The 19,100-nt window shown below is 45.9% G+C and overlaps 1 protein-coding gene and 1 long non-coding RNA gene across 4 annotated transcripts in view; one reads left to right on the forward strand and one right to left on the reverse strand.

Moving 5' to 3' along the window:
• Positions 1–19,100, reverse strand: part of LOC308062230 — a 337,663-nt gene that overhangs the window by 149,172 nt on the left and 169,391 nt on the right. The window lies entirely within an intron of this gene.
• Positions 10,118–19,100, forward strand: part of TRANK1 (tetratricopeptide repeat and ankyrin repeat containing 1) — a 66,159-nt gene continuing 57,176 nt past the window's right edge. Inside the window, exons 1-2 of one of the 3 annotated variants that reach the window (XM_080383256.1) lie at positions 10,314–10,552; positions 12,930–13,006. In XM_080383256.1, the coding sequence (XP_080239382.1) occupies positions 10,349–10,552; positions 12,930–13,006 (281 nt within the window). In that variant the 5' untranslated portion in view covers positions 10,314–10,348. Of the gene's footprint in view, positions 10,139–10,313; positions 10,553–12,929; positions 13,007–19,100 lie in introns of those variants that run through there. The other 2 variants (XM_080383258.1, XM_080383257.1) reach the window with 2 other exon arrangements.

A 19,100-nucleotide genomic window follows, 5' to 3' on the forward strand; every position in this document is an offset into this window, starting at 1 on the left:
CGGACACTGATGCCAGAAGTTTAATGTATAACCGTAGTATATGTATAACCTTAGTATAATTATTAGATTGCAATTGGGAAGTCCTTGTATTAGTATAATTATTAGGTTGTGATCAAGAAGACCTTGTATTGTGTCAATGAAATTTATGATCCAGCTTGAAAGGAACAGCTAGGATGAAAGAAAAGAACTGATTGAATCTCATGGGAACCTAGCAAGTTTTGCCAAGAAAACGTCTTAAAAGAACCAAGGTGATGTGGTCATGAAGTATTTAGAAATCAACAGCGTCTCAGTGGTCACAAAAGCAGCCCTCTGACTCAAATAAGAAGAAACTACACATGTGCAAAAGAAGGAGGGACTAATGTAAATGGAAGGGAAATAATCAAATATGTATGGAATTTCGGGGAAATGTAACACATATGTATGATTATACAGAATATAAGGGATGTGTATTTGAGGACAAGGTGAGCACATTAGGTGGAGACATCCCCCATGCTCCCAGCGCCATAAATAAAGAATGTCTGCCTTCTGAACTCCAAAACAAGTCTTAGAAAGTTTGTTCAACCCATTTTCTGATAACTCCCTCTGCTGCTTTTCAGCTTGTCTTGACAAGCACCCAGATGTGGGGTATGAAGGCATGGACTCCAGTTGTGGTGCAACCAGAGATACTTTATTGTACAGAGAAGCTCATATTTATATCTCTGAGCCCGGATACAAGTTGCAGCTGCATGTACCACCAGGCTCAGGGCAGAAATCATTCATGCAGGTACACAGCTAGATATCACTACAAGCATGCAGACACCTATTTGCTACTGGATAACCATATTCATCTTTCTTACTCTCCTTCACAATACCCAACTCTCATCTCCTGCCAGATCAGACATTCTCCATCCTCTTCTCATATATCTCTCCCCAGACATTCTCTGTCCTCCTTTCTCTCATCTCCCATCAGTAATGTCAGACATCCTCCATACCCCTCTCACACATCTCTCTTCAGACATTCTCTATCCTCCTTTCCCACACCCAGAGTGTCCACACAGTTCTTTCAACCCTTCTCATTGCTGAATACAGACCCACTCGTCTTGCAGCGGATTTTCTGCAGCTTTAGGATGTCAAATACAATATTAACACAGAATTTGTGCTACAGTGGTTGGCTATATATCAACAGCAGAAGCAATAGCACTGCGGGTACTGATATATTACTAAACCTATTTACAGAGAAGGAGGTGCTCCAAGTTAATGCAGTGCCTGCCTAAAGAACCCACACGCAAAATCCTCCATCCCAAGACAGAAAGAAGCATTGGACTCATGTTCCAGTGAAATCAAATTGTTCCATATATAATCGAAGACAGTTACTGTTGCTCGCCTGACACAGGATCGCTTGTTAAGCTGCAGTAATTATATTCTGGGTTGGAATCTCACGGTCCAGGGCTAGGTGAAAATGTGCTTTAATGAGTAGAAGAGCCACTCAAGAATACATGCCACGCCTTTATACATAGCCTCAGGCATTTACACATTGCAATAGGGGGGTTTGCTAGAAAATATTGGCCCAATTAAGATTTTTCACCCTGGTTTATAGTGCATTTTTATGAGTTCTGAAGGAAAGCAGATTCTGGAAGCTCATGGTGAGAAAAGAACATTGAAGTCCTTATGCTGTATATTTATATCCCCTCATCATACCCTGTGTGTACAGTCCTGTCAAGTAAGGAATTATTATTAAGCCCACTTCACAGAGCACCCAGATGAGCAAGATAACTTGTGCAAGGCCCTATAGGACATGTCTGACAGAATTTGGAATCAGAGTTCATTCTTTTTGTCAGTATGGAAACCATAGTATCTCTTCTCTACCTAGAATATGGGTGTGCATTTATTGGACCTTAAGACATCCATCGTTGCATTTCCTAGAATAAAGGTTATTTGCTGTGCAAGCTGAAGACTTGTTACACTCCAAGTCTTACAGGTAAAACGGGACACACTGTATAAATGGAGCTGAGCATTTATTGTTAGTCTAATTTGACATTCCAGCCAATATCCAACACAGCATTATCGTTAGCCCAGTCACAATACTACTAGTGTTTGTAGTCCAGATTGATACGGGGAAGTCTCACTAGTAGAATTAAAATAGTTACACAGAAAAATCTTCCAGATACGTAGCCCCTTTCTCTGCTCATGCCCCTCTTCCAGCATCCCTGCGGGCAGCCCCAGCCAGCAGCAGGCAGAGGGGCTGCAGTGGGTGGTACCGACAGACCAACATCCCGGGTTCTTCCTCAGGAGGAGGAGGATGCTGGGGTGGAGGTACTTTCCTCCTTGGTCTTGGAGACTGCCTGCTTTTATTCTTACATATTCTCTTCATGCAGTCTCCGTACGTGAATTTGTTCTTCATCGGTTCTCAATTGTTCAGTTAACTGTTCTTTCTTTTAAATCTGAACCGGTTTGACAAGATTACCCTCCCGTGATGACATTGTGGTTTGTGTTCATAGTTTGGGACCTCTGGTACCATCCCATTTTTGATTCTTGTGCCTTCCATTTTGTTCTAGGTTAACAGATGACACAGTCAATAAGAAATAACTACACATTGTCACAACAAACTGAAGCTAATCTAAACCTAACCTGACCACTAGGTAATTGCTGTCTGCTAAAATAAGGCAAAGTCAGCCTAGGCCAACATAACCCAGCCACGTGCTGAGACCCTGCCCTGTCAAGGTGGTGCAGATCCTGCAACCTTTCACTTGTAACAGCACAAATGGTATTTACTTGGCTGCAGATTAAATCCTGACGCTTAGGGAAGGCACTGCTGTAGGCGAGGCATTCTGTAATTGTCCTCTGCAAACATACCAGAACATGACTTGCTATCTCTTCTTATCTGACATTAAAAACTGTCACAAGCAGAATGCTTATGTAAATTAATCACACATTGGTAGGGAGGCAGTGTTTTCCATGTTCCTAAAATGGCATTAAAATGGAACTTGCGAGACCAAATTTATGCCTTTCTTTTCTTTTACAGTAACTGCAACATTCCATCGCGTTTAGATTTTTCCAAGGTACTGTTCACAATGCTGCTATTTTTTCTGATATTCTACTCATCTTTTCCTGTGAAACAAAATATCTTCCAGGCCAGTCAGGAAGTATGAAACTAGCCTCCTAGGTTTTTTTCCTTCAGTTTTGTAACCTATTTTCTGTGGAACTGTGTGTTCTGCAGAATTTAAGACTTATCTTTATAAAATGTTTTGTGAGCTCTGGATGGTAACTTCTGTGCAATGGTGTAATACTACTGCATAACATTGTATGTATTGTCACTGGGTTTTCTTTTCCTCTAGGATTTAGTATGTTATGAAAGCTCTGTTCCTTTGGCATAGTTTCAGCTAGAGGAAGATTAAGATGAAATTTAAAGTACTATCTTAATATATAAAATTATTATATATTAATGGAAGTAAATTGAAGAATAAACATATTTTAAATTTTTTACAGGTCTCCTCATCTTAAGATATAAGAAAGAAATTTTTTACAGTGTGAAGAATCAGTCCCTGGAACAACCTCCCCAGGGATGCAGCAGAACCTGCATTGCTGGAGGTTTCCAAAATGCTACTCGGCAGGGTGCTAGATAACCTCATCTAGGCTCCCTCTCCCACCAAAGGCTGGATGAGATGAGCTTTGGAGACCCTTTCCAGCCTGGGCTCTTTTTTTTAATTTTAATTTTTATTTTATTTTATTCATTTTATTATTTATTTTCTTATTTTTATTATTTTTATTATTATTGCATGATTGGACTGCAGGGAAAAATAATTGTTTTCTAATACCCTCATTGGCAGTAAATGCTGGGGGTGTTTCAACTTAATCGTTACTGTGATGACTAAAAAGTGAAAAATCCCCGTTTTGGTTTTGCTCTTTACCTTAAACAACTTATAAGAATGAAGGAAATACCTATGCTGAAGTTTCAGTACTGTAGCCTTTCCTTTAGTAGATTAATAGCTCCTGAGGGATGCCTGAGTCTCGGGCCATGAGCTTTCTGATGACTCCTGCATTCTGAACTTTCTAAGGTGAAAAAAAATGAAAAAATAAAAAAATCATAAGGGTTTATTTCCAGAAAGAAGTGATGCAGGGGATAAACCATACCCTCTCAGCTCCAGTCAGTGACCTGCATGCTCTAAAATTTAGGAGGGACATTTTATTTAGTAAATATACAACTATTCTGTTGCTGGGTGTTACCACCACTGTTCTCAGGGTATTTAGTTTCTCTTCCATGAACATCAAGAGTAGCGAAAGCACCATGGACTTCACTCAACTGAGAATACACGCAGGGTTTTGGATGCACAGAGGTTTGCACCCCTGTGGCAACTGCACTGACATCAGTAACTGAATAAAAATGAAAAAAAAACAAAACAAAAAACCAACCCAAAACTGAATAAAAACTGAATAAAATCTGAATAATAACTGAATAAAAATGTGGTTTGCATGTGGTTTGCCCTCTTTGCCATGGCTGCCACTGGGATGGGGGAAGAAGGGAAGGAAGGGGAAATCATAAGAGGTGAAAAGAGGTTTTTGTGTCAGTGGAGGGCAAGTGGGCTGTGGAAGCTTTGCTGAATTTTCACTTTTGAGTTTCACTTCTGCAGAGAGACCTTGCTCCCAATGACAAGGAAGTCTAAAGCAGATAGCTACGTGCCCAGTCAGAGAGAGAACCTGTGCAACGATACGTGGCTGTTGTTTAGAGGAGCCACGTAACCAGAAGAGCATGGTGACCTGCAGAATTGCATAAAATTTGTATCACATTCTGCAGAGTCTTCTGGGTTTTTTAGATAGTGTGATCTGCAGCATGGAATTTGGATTCTGTTGCCTGCTTGTGCTATAAATAAATAGATTCATAAGCCCGTGAGAGTGCTGTGGAAAGCTTGCTGAGATATTTGAATAAGTAGCATTCAGACATTAAATTAAAGAGATCCCCTCTGCTTTTGAAGGTAATTGGAGTATATCACAGCTATATTGTCTTCCTCTAGTAGTATGACAGTAAATATGTAAGACAAATGTGCCTTTTTGGAGATAAGACTGTTTTCTCGACAAACTGGAATGGACACAAGGGCAATCTGTTTTTCACCACTTCTAAGTGACTGGGGTTGGGTATAGCACTTGGTAAAGAGTAAGTAATTCAAGAAGAGAAATTCTGTCAGCGACTCTGGAAAAAGGCAAAAGCCTACATGCAAAGCAAGCAAGCAGTCGTGCAGCCGGAGGAAACGTCCTGCATGGATGGACGGACACCGAGGTGTGGTGGCTGGGTGCTCAGTCCTGGACAGGAGTGGCCATGCCAGCCATGCTGTACCCCTGGGAGGGAGGGGACCACACTGGCTCCCTTGGAAGTTCCTGGAGGATGGGGCAGCAGAAAGTGTCCTTTTTAGTAACCACTGTCATGAGCTGGTTTTGAGAGGTTGTGTCACTTAAGGGGAGAAGAATAATTTGGAAAAGCTTTTTGCCCCTCTGCACCCATGACGGCCATGCCCACTGTTGGCAGTAAAAATAAATACCTCCTGCTTAAAACTTGGCATGGACTCATTACACAAACAAACACAGAAAATCCTGCCAATCTCTTTTGGTGTGCAGCTAGCAGTCTGCTGGTGCTGAAACCTGGATGAGAACGTATTTTAGTTAGGTGTCCTGGTCAGCCTGCACAGATTCTTGTCCGGTCTCCTGATGTACAAACATCTCCTGGCCTTTGGGCATCTCTTCCTAGGAGCATTCCTCTTCCTCTCTGTCACCAAGCCTGTCACCTCTGTTTCTCATGAAGTAAGGCTCAGTGCCACTCTTGCTAAAATCTCATCCCATCCTCGGTGTTGTACATGAACACGTTTTTTGTTGATCATAGCTTTGCCTTCATGCTCCAAAGCAGCTGATGGCCCATTGCTACTGTTATTTTCATGATTGGCTTCATGCATCTCAGTTATCACAGGGGTTTTGGCATTCCCATATCATACCATCTGCAGGTGGGCTGCACCCCATTAAGACATACTGGTATGGAAGCATAGGGACATGGATCTGAAGTTGTTGGCTCAAAATTACCTGAACCAGAGCTGGGGCAGATTTATGGATTTACTTCAAAAGAATACAAAAGCATGTATCTTTGTTTTAGCATTATTATGGGTTTCTCCCAGGATAACTCATCTCTGACAACAAACCCCATGTTTTCATTTGTTCTGTTGCCACCAGCTGTTGGTTGCTCTTTCTCCAGATTCCTTTAGGTTCTGCTGCTGGGGACACTGAGCAGTCCCAGCCTGCACCAGTGAGCTTCAAGTAGTCCGTTTCCCCAAACCTTCATCATCATCTCTGTTCTCCACCTTCCTCTTTCCTCCTTTGACCCCACTCCTCCTTGCTCAGCTATTTTGTCTCCAAAACAAATAGGTTGAGATGACAGGTGCAGAAGGAACACATTTTTTTACCCTGGTCACACCTATTGCTCCCCCTACCCACTCTCTATCGCTCGCTTGGCTCAGTTTCTGCCTCTTGTAACAGTACTTGAACTGCTCTCGCAGGAGTGACCACACTTCATGTACACAGTCTTGAGATGGCTGGGTTATTCCAAATTGTTTCACAGCCATAAAAGGAAGTAGTAAAGGAAGGTAAATATTGGTGTGGTACTAAATGAGTTTTATGCTTCTTCAGCTTTAATGCTGCTATAAATAGCTGGGTTAAAGTCTAGCTAAGAGTCATCCCTAGACCAGTCTCTCCATGCACAACAGACCTTGTGATGTAGAAGAATATATTGCTTTCCTAAGAAGATACACAATGCTTGCTGTCACAGGACTCCAGTTCCCCACTCAGGACATACTGTGCCACAAATGTTTTAAGTGTAGAAAGAATAACACTGACAAATGGCTGTGCTGGTAGCAAACACAAGAGGAACAAAAAGCTTTGTCTTGGAAAGAGCACCAGAAATTGTGTGTGGATCACTGACAACTGCTTGTACAACCATACAGACCTCTTCTAAGAGGCCTGTAAAATGCCTTAATAGGCACTCAGGTGGTTTACAAGTATACTAGCCTATATGATGCTGACACAGGCAAGGTTAAGCAGTCAGGCTTTAAGGAAAAGGAGTACCAGGAAGGGATATCAGGCAAGAAACATTAGACAGAGGTTTTTTTCAGCATTTGGGCAACTAGAAGCAAAATAATAAAACAGGCATGCATTCACCATTAGTTGTGTTGCATTATCCTTTACTTATTATGTGCTTAAGATTCCACTAAAAGTTGTTTTAAAACTATTATTCTGAAGCACCTGATTTCTCTGAGACCTGTTTCTCGACCTCAAAAATAAACTAGAGTAAACAGAAGTTCATCAGTGGTATTACTATGTCAGTTTGGAGATAGAAAGTCAAGGAAACATTCTGAATTAATCATCCTGGTAGAAGCTGTGACTTGGATACGTCCATGAAACCACACTTACACCACAAGCTCTTGCCCTTACAGCTGTAAAAAGACGCTGTTTATGGCCAGTGCATTTTTGTTGACTATCTCTCGTGTGGGCCAGTTATACCAGGAAAAACATGTTTTTCCATGTATGGTGTCAGGCAGCAGCAAGGGCCAGCTGCTCCCCAAGCGATGAGGAGATGCGGGGATCCCCAGGGGACCAGCTGGGCAGGGGCTTCCCCAGCCAGGGTCCATCCATGAACCCCCAGTGAGGGAGCTGGGCAGGCTGGGGAGCAGCTGGGTGCAGCCCCCAGCCCAGGGCATTGGGCAGCTCCATGGGGACAAGCTGAGACCAGGATGGGACATCAGCCTGTGGGTGGGAGTCAAGATCAGGCTTGGTGAGGGAATATACATAATGTCAGACACAGCCCCGTGATTGCTGGGCCTATGGGCTGGGGGGGACAGCCAGCTGAGGTTGGTCAGGGGTGACCCCAGGGCCCTGACGTATGGGATAGTTTACTTGGGTCCTCGTAAGTAAGACCTTGGAGAGAGAACAATGTCTGTTTACCATTTCAGGTTGTGTCAGTGTCGGGTGCATGTTGCCGCTACAATAGATGCAGACCTTCAGTTGGGAGCCAGGTGTGCATCCCACCAGATGCAGGCCTGTGGTACGACGCAGTAATATCTGAGCCAGGCTCAGTGCTGTACTCTCAGGAGCCAGGAGGTGCTGCCTGCTCAGGAAAGCAAGAGCTGCCGGTGGAGTAGCTCCCCCAAGCTCAGCACAGCTGAGGGCTTGCGACACAGGCTGCAACTCTCTTTCCTGGATGCGTTACGAAGGGTGTTCTTCCCCTCAAGGTGAGGTTTTCCCACCACTGTGAAAGGAGCAGAGCTAAAAAACATGGTTTCTAGCATGAGCCTTGTGCCAAGGCCCATCCCTTCTGTGCACCTCCATCATGAACTCTGATGCACGGGTTTATGTGCGGAGTGACAAGGATGTGGAAGGATCTGTTACTCACTCTCCCATCCAAAATAAATGTTTTCCCTTGGAAATGGCCCCACACCAACGCCTCTACTCTACAGCTGCAACAAAAGGCATGTAGGAGCTAGGTAGAAAGGGCTTTATACAGAATTTTATGCTGCCTTGTGGGACTTTACGAGCACCTCCCACCAGTGCTCCTTCTGCACCAAAGCACGCTGCATCACCCAGCATGTCTAACTAGTTACTTGTTGGAGTGCCTGTGCACTCAGACACGCAGTACTGCCTCCTGAAGTCGCCATTTCCAGTTTCTGTTCCTTCTCCTCTTGTTTAGGACCAGGAAACAATTAATTTGCAGACTCAGTAATTCACTGGCAATGTGCGTGCGTGGCAGGGATGCACGACGCTAGAAGGAAATGCCCCGCTGCACACCAGCAAAAGGCTTAGACGCTGCCAAGTATCATTTTTACAATGGAGTTTAAAAAAACAGTTTCATTTTCAGTCTGTGACTAGCTGGACAAACACACCCATGGTTGACAAACAGATGTAGTAGCAAAGACTGTTCTGCCAGTGTTTAGGTCAGAGTCCCTTGCAAGCCACAAAGCAGTGCCTTCCGCTTTCTGCATCAGAATTGGAGTGGGATGGTCCTTGGTTTCTCTGCGCTGATGTGAAACACCCCTAAATAACAATGATAGGAAGTTCAGAGGTTACATGAAATGCCAGCCACATCAGTTCGCATCAGCCACCCATTACTCTCAACTTCTATATTCTGTTGATTCACACAAGCGCTTTTACTGGAGTAAGAACTGCAAAATCCCACCCGTGGACTTTGATTTCTTTAAGTCTTAAGCAAACAAGATCACACTGGGGAGCATGCAGTTTTCCCACTTCTTATGGATGGCAGCTCCAAAACAACAGTTGTGTTGTGGCTGTACTTTTGATTGGTTTTTTTTGTTTGTTTTGGGTTTTTTTTGTTGTTTTTTTTTGAAAGTGCCTTTGCCCCCTTATTTTGATGCACTCTGCTTGCAGCAAAGTGATAAAAACAACCACTCTAAGGTTAGCATTACTTCATTTCTCCAGTCCCTAAACGGGTAGCAGGACGATTTACGTGAAAACTCAGCATGGAGGACAGATGATTAGGAGAAATTCATTTTTGTATCAGAGTGTGGTGGGTTGACCTTGGCTGGATGCCCACCGAGCTGCTCTACCCCTGCTCCTCCTCAGCAGGACAGGAGGGGGAGAAAATAAGGGAAAAAACCTCGTGGGTCAAGATAAAGGCAGTTTAATAGAGCAAAAGCAAAGGCTGTGCGGGGGAGTGAGGGGAAACAAAAGATGTTCTTCTCTATGGCCCATCAGCAGGCGATGTTCGGGAAGATGCTCCCGGCAAGATGGGCTACAGGGTGCGGGGCGGCTGCCGGGGAAGGCAGCTGCTGTAATAAGGGGTGCCCCCCTGTCCTCCTCCGTTCTCTTAGCTTTTATTGCACAGCTGACGCCGTACGGTACGGAATACCCCTTTGATCGGCGGGGGTCCCCTGCCAGGACCTGCCCACCCCAGCGCCGGCTGGGGAGGCGGGAGGGAGCGTGGGGGCTGTGCCCAGCACCGGTGTGCAACCAGCACCTTCCCAGTACCGGTAGAGCACACGGTGCTGGGGGGGCTGCTGGAGGGGGGCGGTGCGTGTGCGTTAACCCCATCCCGGGGCCGGCGCAGGGGGAGACGAGCGGACGGCCGTGCCCGGTGGCCGAGAACCACGCCACGAGGACCGCGGCCCACGGGACGGTGAGGCTGCCGCGCGGGGCGCTGGGGGTGCTGCCTGGCCAAGCCGAGCCCCCGCTCCCGGGGCTGGCGGCGCACCGCCGCGCACCGAGGCGGGGCAGGTCCCCCGGGCAGGGGCTGCCTGGCGGGGCGGGGCGGGGCGGGGGTGGCTCTCCCCGCTCTCCGCGTGTGCCCAAGGCGCCGCTACGTCACTTTTTACAGCAGCACCCTGAGATGGCGGCGCGGTGCCGCCCCGCGCCCGTGACCCCGCCCCGCGGGGGGGCGCTTTCGCGGTTTCGATTCCCCGCGCGGCGCGGCGCGGCGCGAGCGGCGGGGGCGGGGCGAGGGCGGGGCGGGGGCGGGGCGCGGGGGCGCCCGTGTTTAGAGGCGGTGGCCGGTACCGGCGGCCCGGGGCTCTCGGCACGCGGCGGCCGGCAGGTACGTGCGTCCGTGCGCTGCGACCCCCGTCCTCGGTCCTCCCGGGGTTTGTGCGCGGGGGGCGCAGCGGCCGCCCCGCTCCCGCCAGCACGGCGACGTCGCCGTCGCCGTGTATCCGCGGCCGCTGCGTGCGGGGCTTTGGGGGGTGCGTGTGATGGAGCCCCGCCGCCGGGCTGGGCTGCCCCCTCCGCGCCCCTCCGCACCGCGCGGTTCTTCGCGCACCGCGGGGCCCGTGGGTGGCGCTGCGGGAGCCGTGGCCCCTCGGGCCGGCGCCCCAGCTCGGCGGGGCCGGCGGAACCCGCGCTGCCGCGGAGCGGGGGTGCCCGCAGCCCGGGAGCGGGGCCGTGCTTCCCGGGCGCGGGGGGGCTCTGCCGGCTGGGAGCCCCGCCAGGGAATGTGTGGGGAGCTTGAAGGAGGGAAGCGCGCGTTCCTGCTGCTGCCGGGCATCTGTGTGTGGGGGGTGTTAGCCAGGTGCGGCTTGCACCGAGGAGCTGGGGGGAGGTGTGGTGGAGTGGCCGTGCTTGGAGAGTAAAGAGGGAGCCCCTTCGGCACAGCCCTGAGCTGGGCATTGCCTTCGATGGGCTTGGAGCCATTCCCTGAAAAGCAAAACTCGTGTACGAGGTCGTGGAGCGGTCACCGAACAGAACAGGCTTTTGCATTTGGAAAGGAGTTTGGGCACAGTGCACGCTTCAAAAAAAACACCACACCAAACCCAACCACCAAACCCCAAAAGATCTCTCATCATTCTCTGTGGGTTTTTTTACACAATTTACAGAAGAATAACGTGATGTTGATAGAGTGGCTTTGCTGCAAATGGGAAGAGGCTTTGCTTTCCCATGAAAACACGCAGGAGGGAGTGTTTCCTGCCAGTGTTTTTACCAACACGCAGTTAAACTTCTCAGGCGTTGGCTGTGAATGGAAAACCTCGCTGTTAGGGGAATCTTCCTGTTTGGGGTTTGTTTGTTGGTTTTGTTTGTTTTTCATTCCAGATGCAACACCATCTTGAGCTAATGTATACAAAGGAAATACTGAGGCTGTTTGTTGCTGTTGCTTTCTTACCCGATCAGCTCTGTTTGATGACAGGAACATTGCTAGGCTGAGCAAACAACTGCAGCAGGGTCAACACCTCCCTCCTGGACTGAGTTAGGTCTTGTATGGCTGAGCTAGATCAGGGATTTCAAGACTGTTGTTTCGGAGGATAGAAGCAGGGTTAACTTTTTCCACTGTTTTGTGAGGTTTTGGGTGTTTTTGTGTTGTACAAAAGTGATGCCGCTGTGTAGACAGAATACTGACCGCGCTTTGGCATTGGTTTTTCCGTATGTAAAGTGGAAGATTAAAGTTCTTTCTTCGTTTACTGGAAGTCATAAGTATGTACGCACAGTTTTTTGGTTTTTTTTTTTTTTCCTTGAAAACACAACTCCACACTTGCTTTAACTGTATGTTTTCTTTGGTATAACTTGTTACTGGTTGAGTTACAAACAGGGGAAGATCATTTGAAACTGAAAGCAAAAAAGCCCTGTTTTGTTTGACTTTACAAAACAGGATGTGCTGGGGAAGAAGGCCAGACCTGTCACTGGTGCAAACCGCAAAGCAGCCTTCAGCGAAAGCTAGTCCATATGTGCTTGGCATAAGTTCAGCTTAGGAGGAACAGAGGGAGGATGTTCCGAGATGTCACCTGTCCTGGTTTTGGCTGGGAAAGAGTTAATTTTCTTCCTAGCTGCTGGTACAGTGCTGTTTTGGATTTAGGATGAGAATAATGTTGATAACACACTGATGTTTTAGTTATGGCAAAGAGGTGTTTACACGAAGTCAAGGACTTCTCAGCTTCTTCTGCCCTGCCAGTGAGGAGGCTGGAAGGAGACACAGCCGGGACAGTTGACCCCAACTGGCCAGAGGGATATTCCATACCATACAATGTGTCATGCTTGGTATATAAATTAAGGGGAAAGGTGGCCTGAGGCTACTGCTCAGGAACTGGCTGGGCATTGGTCAGTGGGTGATGAGCAGTTGCATTGTGCATCACTTGTTTTGCGAATTCTAATTCTGTGATGATGACTATTTTCGTTTCCTTTTCTGTTCTACTAAACTGTCTTTATCTCAACCCACAAATTTTACTACTTTTTAAAATTAATTTCTCTCCCTCATCCTGCTGCAGGGCAGGGGGGAGTGGGTGAGTGGCTGTGTGGTATTTAACTGCCTGCTGGGTTAAATCACAACACCACCTAAAATCCAGGATAATGTGTCATGCCTCTGTGTGAGGACCTTTGTTGCCAAATTAATCAGCAGCATGTTGAGGTCTTGCCTATAAATTGGAAGGCCTGTGATTTTTATTTTTTTTGTCTTTCAGTGGTGTTATTTTTCCTTGTAATTTCTCTAGGGGGCTTTCAAAATGTCGTGTAATTTTAGTGACATGAAGATACCTTATGGATGGGCTCAGGACATGCCAGGTGGTCTGTAAGTGCCAGTCTGTCAAGTTTCTGTTTCCCTCTTCATGGGTTTCATTCATTCTACAGGGAGCACTCATGGTGTAAAGCAGGTACAGAGCTGGTGTCATGGTTGTATGCACCCATCTTGTTTTGTGGAAAGTATTGTCTTGTTCTTGGTGATGTGCTTTTGATTTCCATTTCCTTGCTATGTTGTTTCCTAGCCCTAGAACGTTTCCTGTGTGCAAGTCAACCACACATACCTATTCTAGAGGACTTACTTGTAACATTTCAGTAGCGTCCTTGTATTGAGGTTTTGCTTGGATTGCTGTGAGTCAGCAGGGCTGGCCCAGTACTTCTGGTGGTCTTTGGGTCCTGTTTCTGTGGTCTTGTTTGCTTGTTATGTGTCTGCAGAGGAACAGAGCTGCTAACCGGTGTCAGCTATACGAGTGTGTTATGTGGCTGGCTGGAGATGTTGGGCAGCTGGGCTTAGTTATTAGTAATGTTACATATCTGCTATTAATTAGAATTAATTAACCACATTTGATTAGGAATATAGAGTTATAAGAAATATTTTAGTGGAGTTTGTGTTTGCATAGCAACAGACAGCTACTGTGAAATCCTTTGTACAGCCCCGTACCAAGGCTGAAAGAATAGGTCAGAATCACCTAGTAGGAGTTATTAGAACTTAGATAACAGACTTAAGATTAAAGATGATTGGATACAGTATTTATGTGTAGACCAGGAGAAAGCATTGAGATGTCAAAATGTAGAATTAATGGGAACTGGGGAGAGTCGACTGGAACAGCTTGTAGTTACCTGCCAAGAAACAAGTAAATGTAGGTAAAAGGTAATTCTGGCAGGGGGTAGCGCGACCACAGGCTCATGTACCACCTACCCGAATAATACCCCAGACCCATTTCCAGACCTTTCTAACCTTTACTGTGCAGAATCGGATATGGGAGGAGAGTATGTTAATGAATTTTGGGAAATATTATGTTTATAAATGAATACTTAATGAATATGTATGAATAAGTTCTATATAAGGTGTATGATTTTGAAACTTGGTGTGCGTTGATCGTGAGAGGACTGACTCAAGCACCTGGTCATTAATAAAGAAGTGTCTGCTTATCTGCATCACATTGGTGTTGATAAGTTCTTTATTCCGAGATTTCAGTAACAGTAATAACTGCTTTATAACAGTTTGCTTAAATGGAAACCAATGTACAGTGGAGGAGGAGGACCCTGGGAGGTCATTCAGGCCAGCCCTGTCCAGAATAGGGTCCTAGGCCAGAGCTTGAGTTTTCTTGTGTTTCTGTTCCACTTGCCCTGCTTATTTCATGCAGACCTTGCACACATCTCTTCCTTATCTGGTCTGTATGTAGCATTTTAGGTATCAGCAGGCCTTTGAGATGTCTGTGCTAATGATATCCTGGCGTGAATTTGCCAAATGTTGATAAGGATGTATGTCTTGTTTCTGACAATGTCTGTGCAGTACCATCATTAATTTACTACAGAGTGTGTTTCCAGGGGAAAGCTTGGAGTGAAATGAAGAGCAGCCTGGGGTGTTCTGTCTCACTTGGTGTGCCAGCAGCCATTTAATTTCTTTTGAAAGCACAGCCTGAACTGAGAAGTCTCACAGCTGACTTTCAAAATGCAGATGTAGCACTTGCATGCTAGATCCAATGCAGGTACAGATCCTGTCTCAAGAGTGAGATGTGCTTTGTGCTGGCAAGATGCACTGCTTCAGGGTGCTACTGCACTGATGGAGCTACAGAAAGGTCAGCTGAGTTCCCCGAGTACTGGCTGAACACTTAGGAGGGAAGGGTGTCTGCAGAAGCAAAACTCTCTAAGTGGTATTTAGGGTTGTTTGTTTTCTGTTATGGGGGATCGTGTTCAGGTCTCCAGTTCAGACTGAAACAACCTGATAGTTTTTTCTCTATTTGTTTACCTAGGCAATTGTTTTCTTTGTCCTTTTGGAGGCAAATGCAGCTACAGAGACGGTGGTCTTCACCTCAGGAGTACTGCAGTGCGTAGGATGGTGGCTGCCCATAGGGCCCAGGAACAGCAAAGATACTCCATTTGGTCCAATTTGTGCTAAGGTCAGGGCGATGTGCCCTGATCAGAAGCTATCGCTATGCTGCTCTGATTGCCTTGATGTTTCAGATTTACTCTAGAATCTCATTCTTTGTTTTCAAAGTGGTGCTGGCTTTTACTGGGAGCAAGGGGTCCTCTGGCATTTCCAAGCTCTTATAGAAATCTGGCAAGGGTGACTTGTGAAAGAAATGTTTCTTTTGTTTCATAAGGCAGAGTGAGAATCTTATGTAATGATAGTCTATCCCTAGCTATCTGAATATATCCCTAACGACAGGGATGTCTAATAAGAAGCTTTCTAAGTGGTATACTTTTCATTTGAGTTGACCAGCTTCTCCAAGATGAGCTGACGTATTTTACAAGGGCTGAACATGCTCTTCATGAGATACTGGCTGGACATTCAATTAAAATTTTCAGATAATCACAAATACCACAGCAACTCTTTCCAGACTGAACAGATCCATGAGGGTGGCCATGTCTAAATCCCAGCTTCTTTCCCCTTTTCTGTGTGAGATTTCCTAATGTATCTTATTATGGCCTGTTCAGTTAAAACCTGTTCATCCTGATTGCAAAACTTGTATTTTTGTCTCTGCTATTTCTCCAAGGCCACCTCTGAAAATACAGGTGTGGGTTGTTGGGGGTTTTTTTGTGCACCATTTCAGCATTCAATGGAAAAGCAAAGCTCCTGAAAAAAGTACATTTTTTTTTTCTGCTTTTCACTGTCATGGTTATGTTTATATGCAATGTTGTGGTTTAACCGCAACTGGCAACTAAGTACTATGCAGCTGCTCTCCACTCCCCCCTACCCCCGGCTGGTGGGATGGGGAGGAAGAGACTTGGAAAAAGGTAAAACCAGTGAGCTGGGATAAGAAGAGCTTAATAACTGAAGTAAAACATAATAATAATTGTAATGAAAAGGGAGATAGCAGAAAGAGGGAGGAATAAAACTCAAGAAAAACAAGTGATGCACAGTACAGTTGCTCACCTCCTGCTGACCGATGCCCAGCCGGTCCCCCAGCAATGGTTGGCAGGTCCCAGCCAAACTCCCCCCACTTCATATACTGAGCATCATGTTCTGTGGTGTGGAATATCCCTTTGGCTAGTTCAGGTCAGCTGTCCTGGCTGTGCCCCCTCCGGTGGTCTCGCCCACCTGCACACTGGCAGAGCATGGGATACCGAACAGTCCTTGGCTTAGGGTAAGAGCTACTTTGTAACAACTAAACCATCAGTGTGTTAGCAACATTATTCTCATCCTAAATCCAAAATGCAGCACTGTACCAGCTACTAAAAAGAAAATTAACTCTATCCCAGCTGAAACCAGGACAATGCATTCAAAGGAGGCTGCTGTGTTCTGTTCTTTGTTAGCTGCTGTTGCTGGGAAAGCATATAAAACTAGCTAGCAGGCAGAGCATTGCCTCTTCAAGCTATGGCCTGCTAGAGCTGTCTCATCCTCTATTTTCCCCTCTCTTCTTGGGCCTGCCCTGACATTCACGTACATCTGTACCAGGACATACTGAACATGGCGTTAGGAAGAACTATATGCAGTGTCCTTGCATACATAGCCCTGCAAGGACTGCCTGGATGGATGGTACCAGTGGTGGGCACGGGGCTGGAGGGGTCACTCTTGATGTAGCAGGTCAGGGTGACACGGCAGTTCCTTTTGGCTGGCACTCGGAGCCAGCATACTTTTGTTGGGCAAGAGCTATTGAGAGCCTGGAGGTTTCCTGATGAGAAAACATGAATTGATCAAATGCTGATGCAAAGTATTTGGTTGTCACTCGACTACAGTTTAGATGTGGTGTTGGGCTTTTTCTCTCCCTACCTGTTGGTGCCAGTTGGTAATGTCTGCCTATTAAGTTAAGGGGGAAGAAAGAAAAAAAGATTTATTCCTCTGATTAACAGGAATGAAGAATGTATGGTCTTTAGAAGTCAGATTTCCTGGAAATAAGGAGATGCTAATTTTTCACCACTATTTTAATTCAGATGCGGAGCTGCCCAGTTTGCTATACTTCATTTGTTGCTTGCATCATAGAAAGCTACTGTGCCTCCAGAATAAAAATGTTACTCTACCACTGAGTAATGCCATAGGGACAGAACTTCAAAGCTTAACTTTCAGTATCAACAATAATTAAAAGCACGGCTGTGTTGACCTTCCACTTTTTCTCTGTGAATAAGCAGCGTCACACAGTTTCTCTTTTAAACCATGTAAACCAGATGCAGACAGAACATACCGCTTGGGTTTGCGCTGAGATTTATAAAGTTTATAGTATTGCCAACTTCGGATGTTTAGAAAGCACAAGCTGGCGTCTTGAGACTGATAGCTGGCGTAAGGAATGCAGCCTTTTTCAAGAATGACAAATGGGTTTTCTGGGCAGTCTCTGTGCTTTCAAGCTTATCTGCTGAAGTGAGAGGAGTCAAAACTCAGCCTCGTAAACCCCCAGAACTGCCCTGCTTCTGAGGATAAGCCTGACTGAAGCAGTTCAGTGGGACACTGACCATCACAGTAACGTAAGACTTGGCAACGTGAAGTAAATGGGAATTTTGCCCACTGGCAGCAGTAGGGGTTGGAGCTGATAGTTTCTGACTTAACTGTGTAATCTTTTGTTTTACTTCTTTGAGTAAAAATCAATCTGTTTCATTTTGCTGTCACAGCCATGCTGGTGGCCTCAGGAGCCATAAAAAACCTGAACAGAACACACCATCTTGTCTGGTCTTTTTTTGTTTGTATTTTTCTTTGAAAGACAAGGTCTCAGCAATGCACCGTGAAGGGTCTCCCAGACTTTAGGGTGTCCCTGCACATTTATGTATTTCATGGACTCTATAGCTTAGGAGAAATACCTGCTTTACAAGGGGAACCTGGCTTACTCTACTGTGGCTGGCAGGAATGGAGGAATTGTCTTCATAGTAGCTTGATATGGTGCTGTGTCTTAAATTTGTGACCAAAACAACACTGATGACACAGTAATCTTCTAGCTGTTGCTGAGCAGTGATTGCATAGCATTGGGGTCTCCTCAATTTCTCACGCTGCCCCCCCAGCAAATAGATTGGGGGTGCACAAGAGGTTGGGAGGGGACATAACTGGGCAGATGACCCAAACTGACTGAAGGGATAATCCATGCCATGAAACATCATGCTGAGCAATAAGAAGGGAGAGGAGGGGGCTTAGGGAGATCAGCTGTCCTTAGCTCGGGAACTGGCTGGGCATTGGTCTGTATGTGGGAGGTGGTGAATGACTGCCTTTGTGTCACTTGTTTTCTTTCTCTCTTCTTCCACTTTTGCTTACTAAACAATTTTTATCTTGACCCATCAGTTTTCTTGCTTTTACCTGTCTTTTCCTCTTTCCCCATCCCGCTGAGGGTGAGGGGGGAAGCGAGTGCTTGGCAGGCAGCTGCGGTTAACCCTTGGCATGATAAAATATTTCTTTAGATATATATTCAGATGCAGTTGTGACCTTTACCTGTGACAGTTAAGTCAGAGTAACAAGCAACATTTTTGTTTATTGCTTGCCACGCTTGGTAGACTTTATATAATAGGTCAACTGATTTTGAGTTAAAATTATTTATGCTTCAGGAAGATGTTAGGCAATAGCAAGCCATGCTGTGCTAGCCAGCACAGCGATTCTTTTGGATCATTAATTTGGATGTCAGATTTGCATGCCTGTGTATCTCTTGGGGCTGCAAACTTGGATGTAGTTGCTAAAGCCTGCAGCAGATATCCCAGTTATTCAAATGACCTACGGTTTGAAGTTTTGGCTGGGAAGCTTCAGTGCTGGGAAAGAATGGGAATTTGTGTTCTGTTGGAAATCCTGCTGCCTGGAGTGGGGAGGGGCTACCACCTTCGGATCTGAAGCAGGGAGCCCAGTTCCAGAATTTCTCAGCATGGGACACATTTGAAAGTCCTTTTAAAATGTTTGTTTCAATTGATGATCTCTTCCTGTATTGTGGGAAGAACAGTCCTTTAAAAGCCTTGTAAATACCTTTTATTTGTAATTGTGCTTTAAGTGCATTCCAAGGAAAGGTAATGTAAATATA

The sequence above is a fragment of the Falco punctatus genome (assembly GCF_963210335.1).
Source record: "Falco punctatus genome assembly, chromosome: 4".
NCBI lineage: Eukaryota > Metazoa > Chordata > Aves > Falconiformes > Falconidae > Falco > Falco punctatus.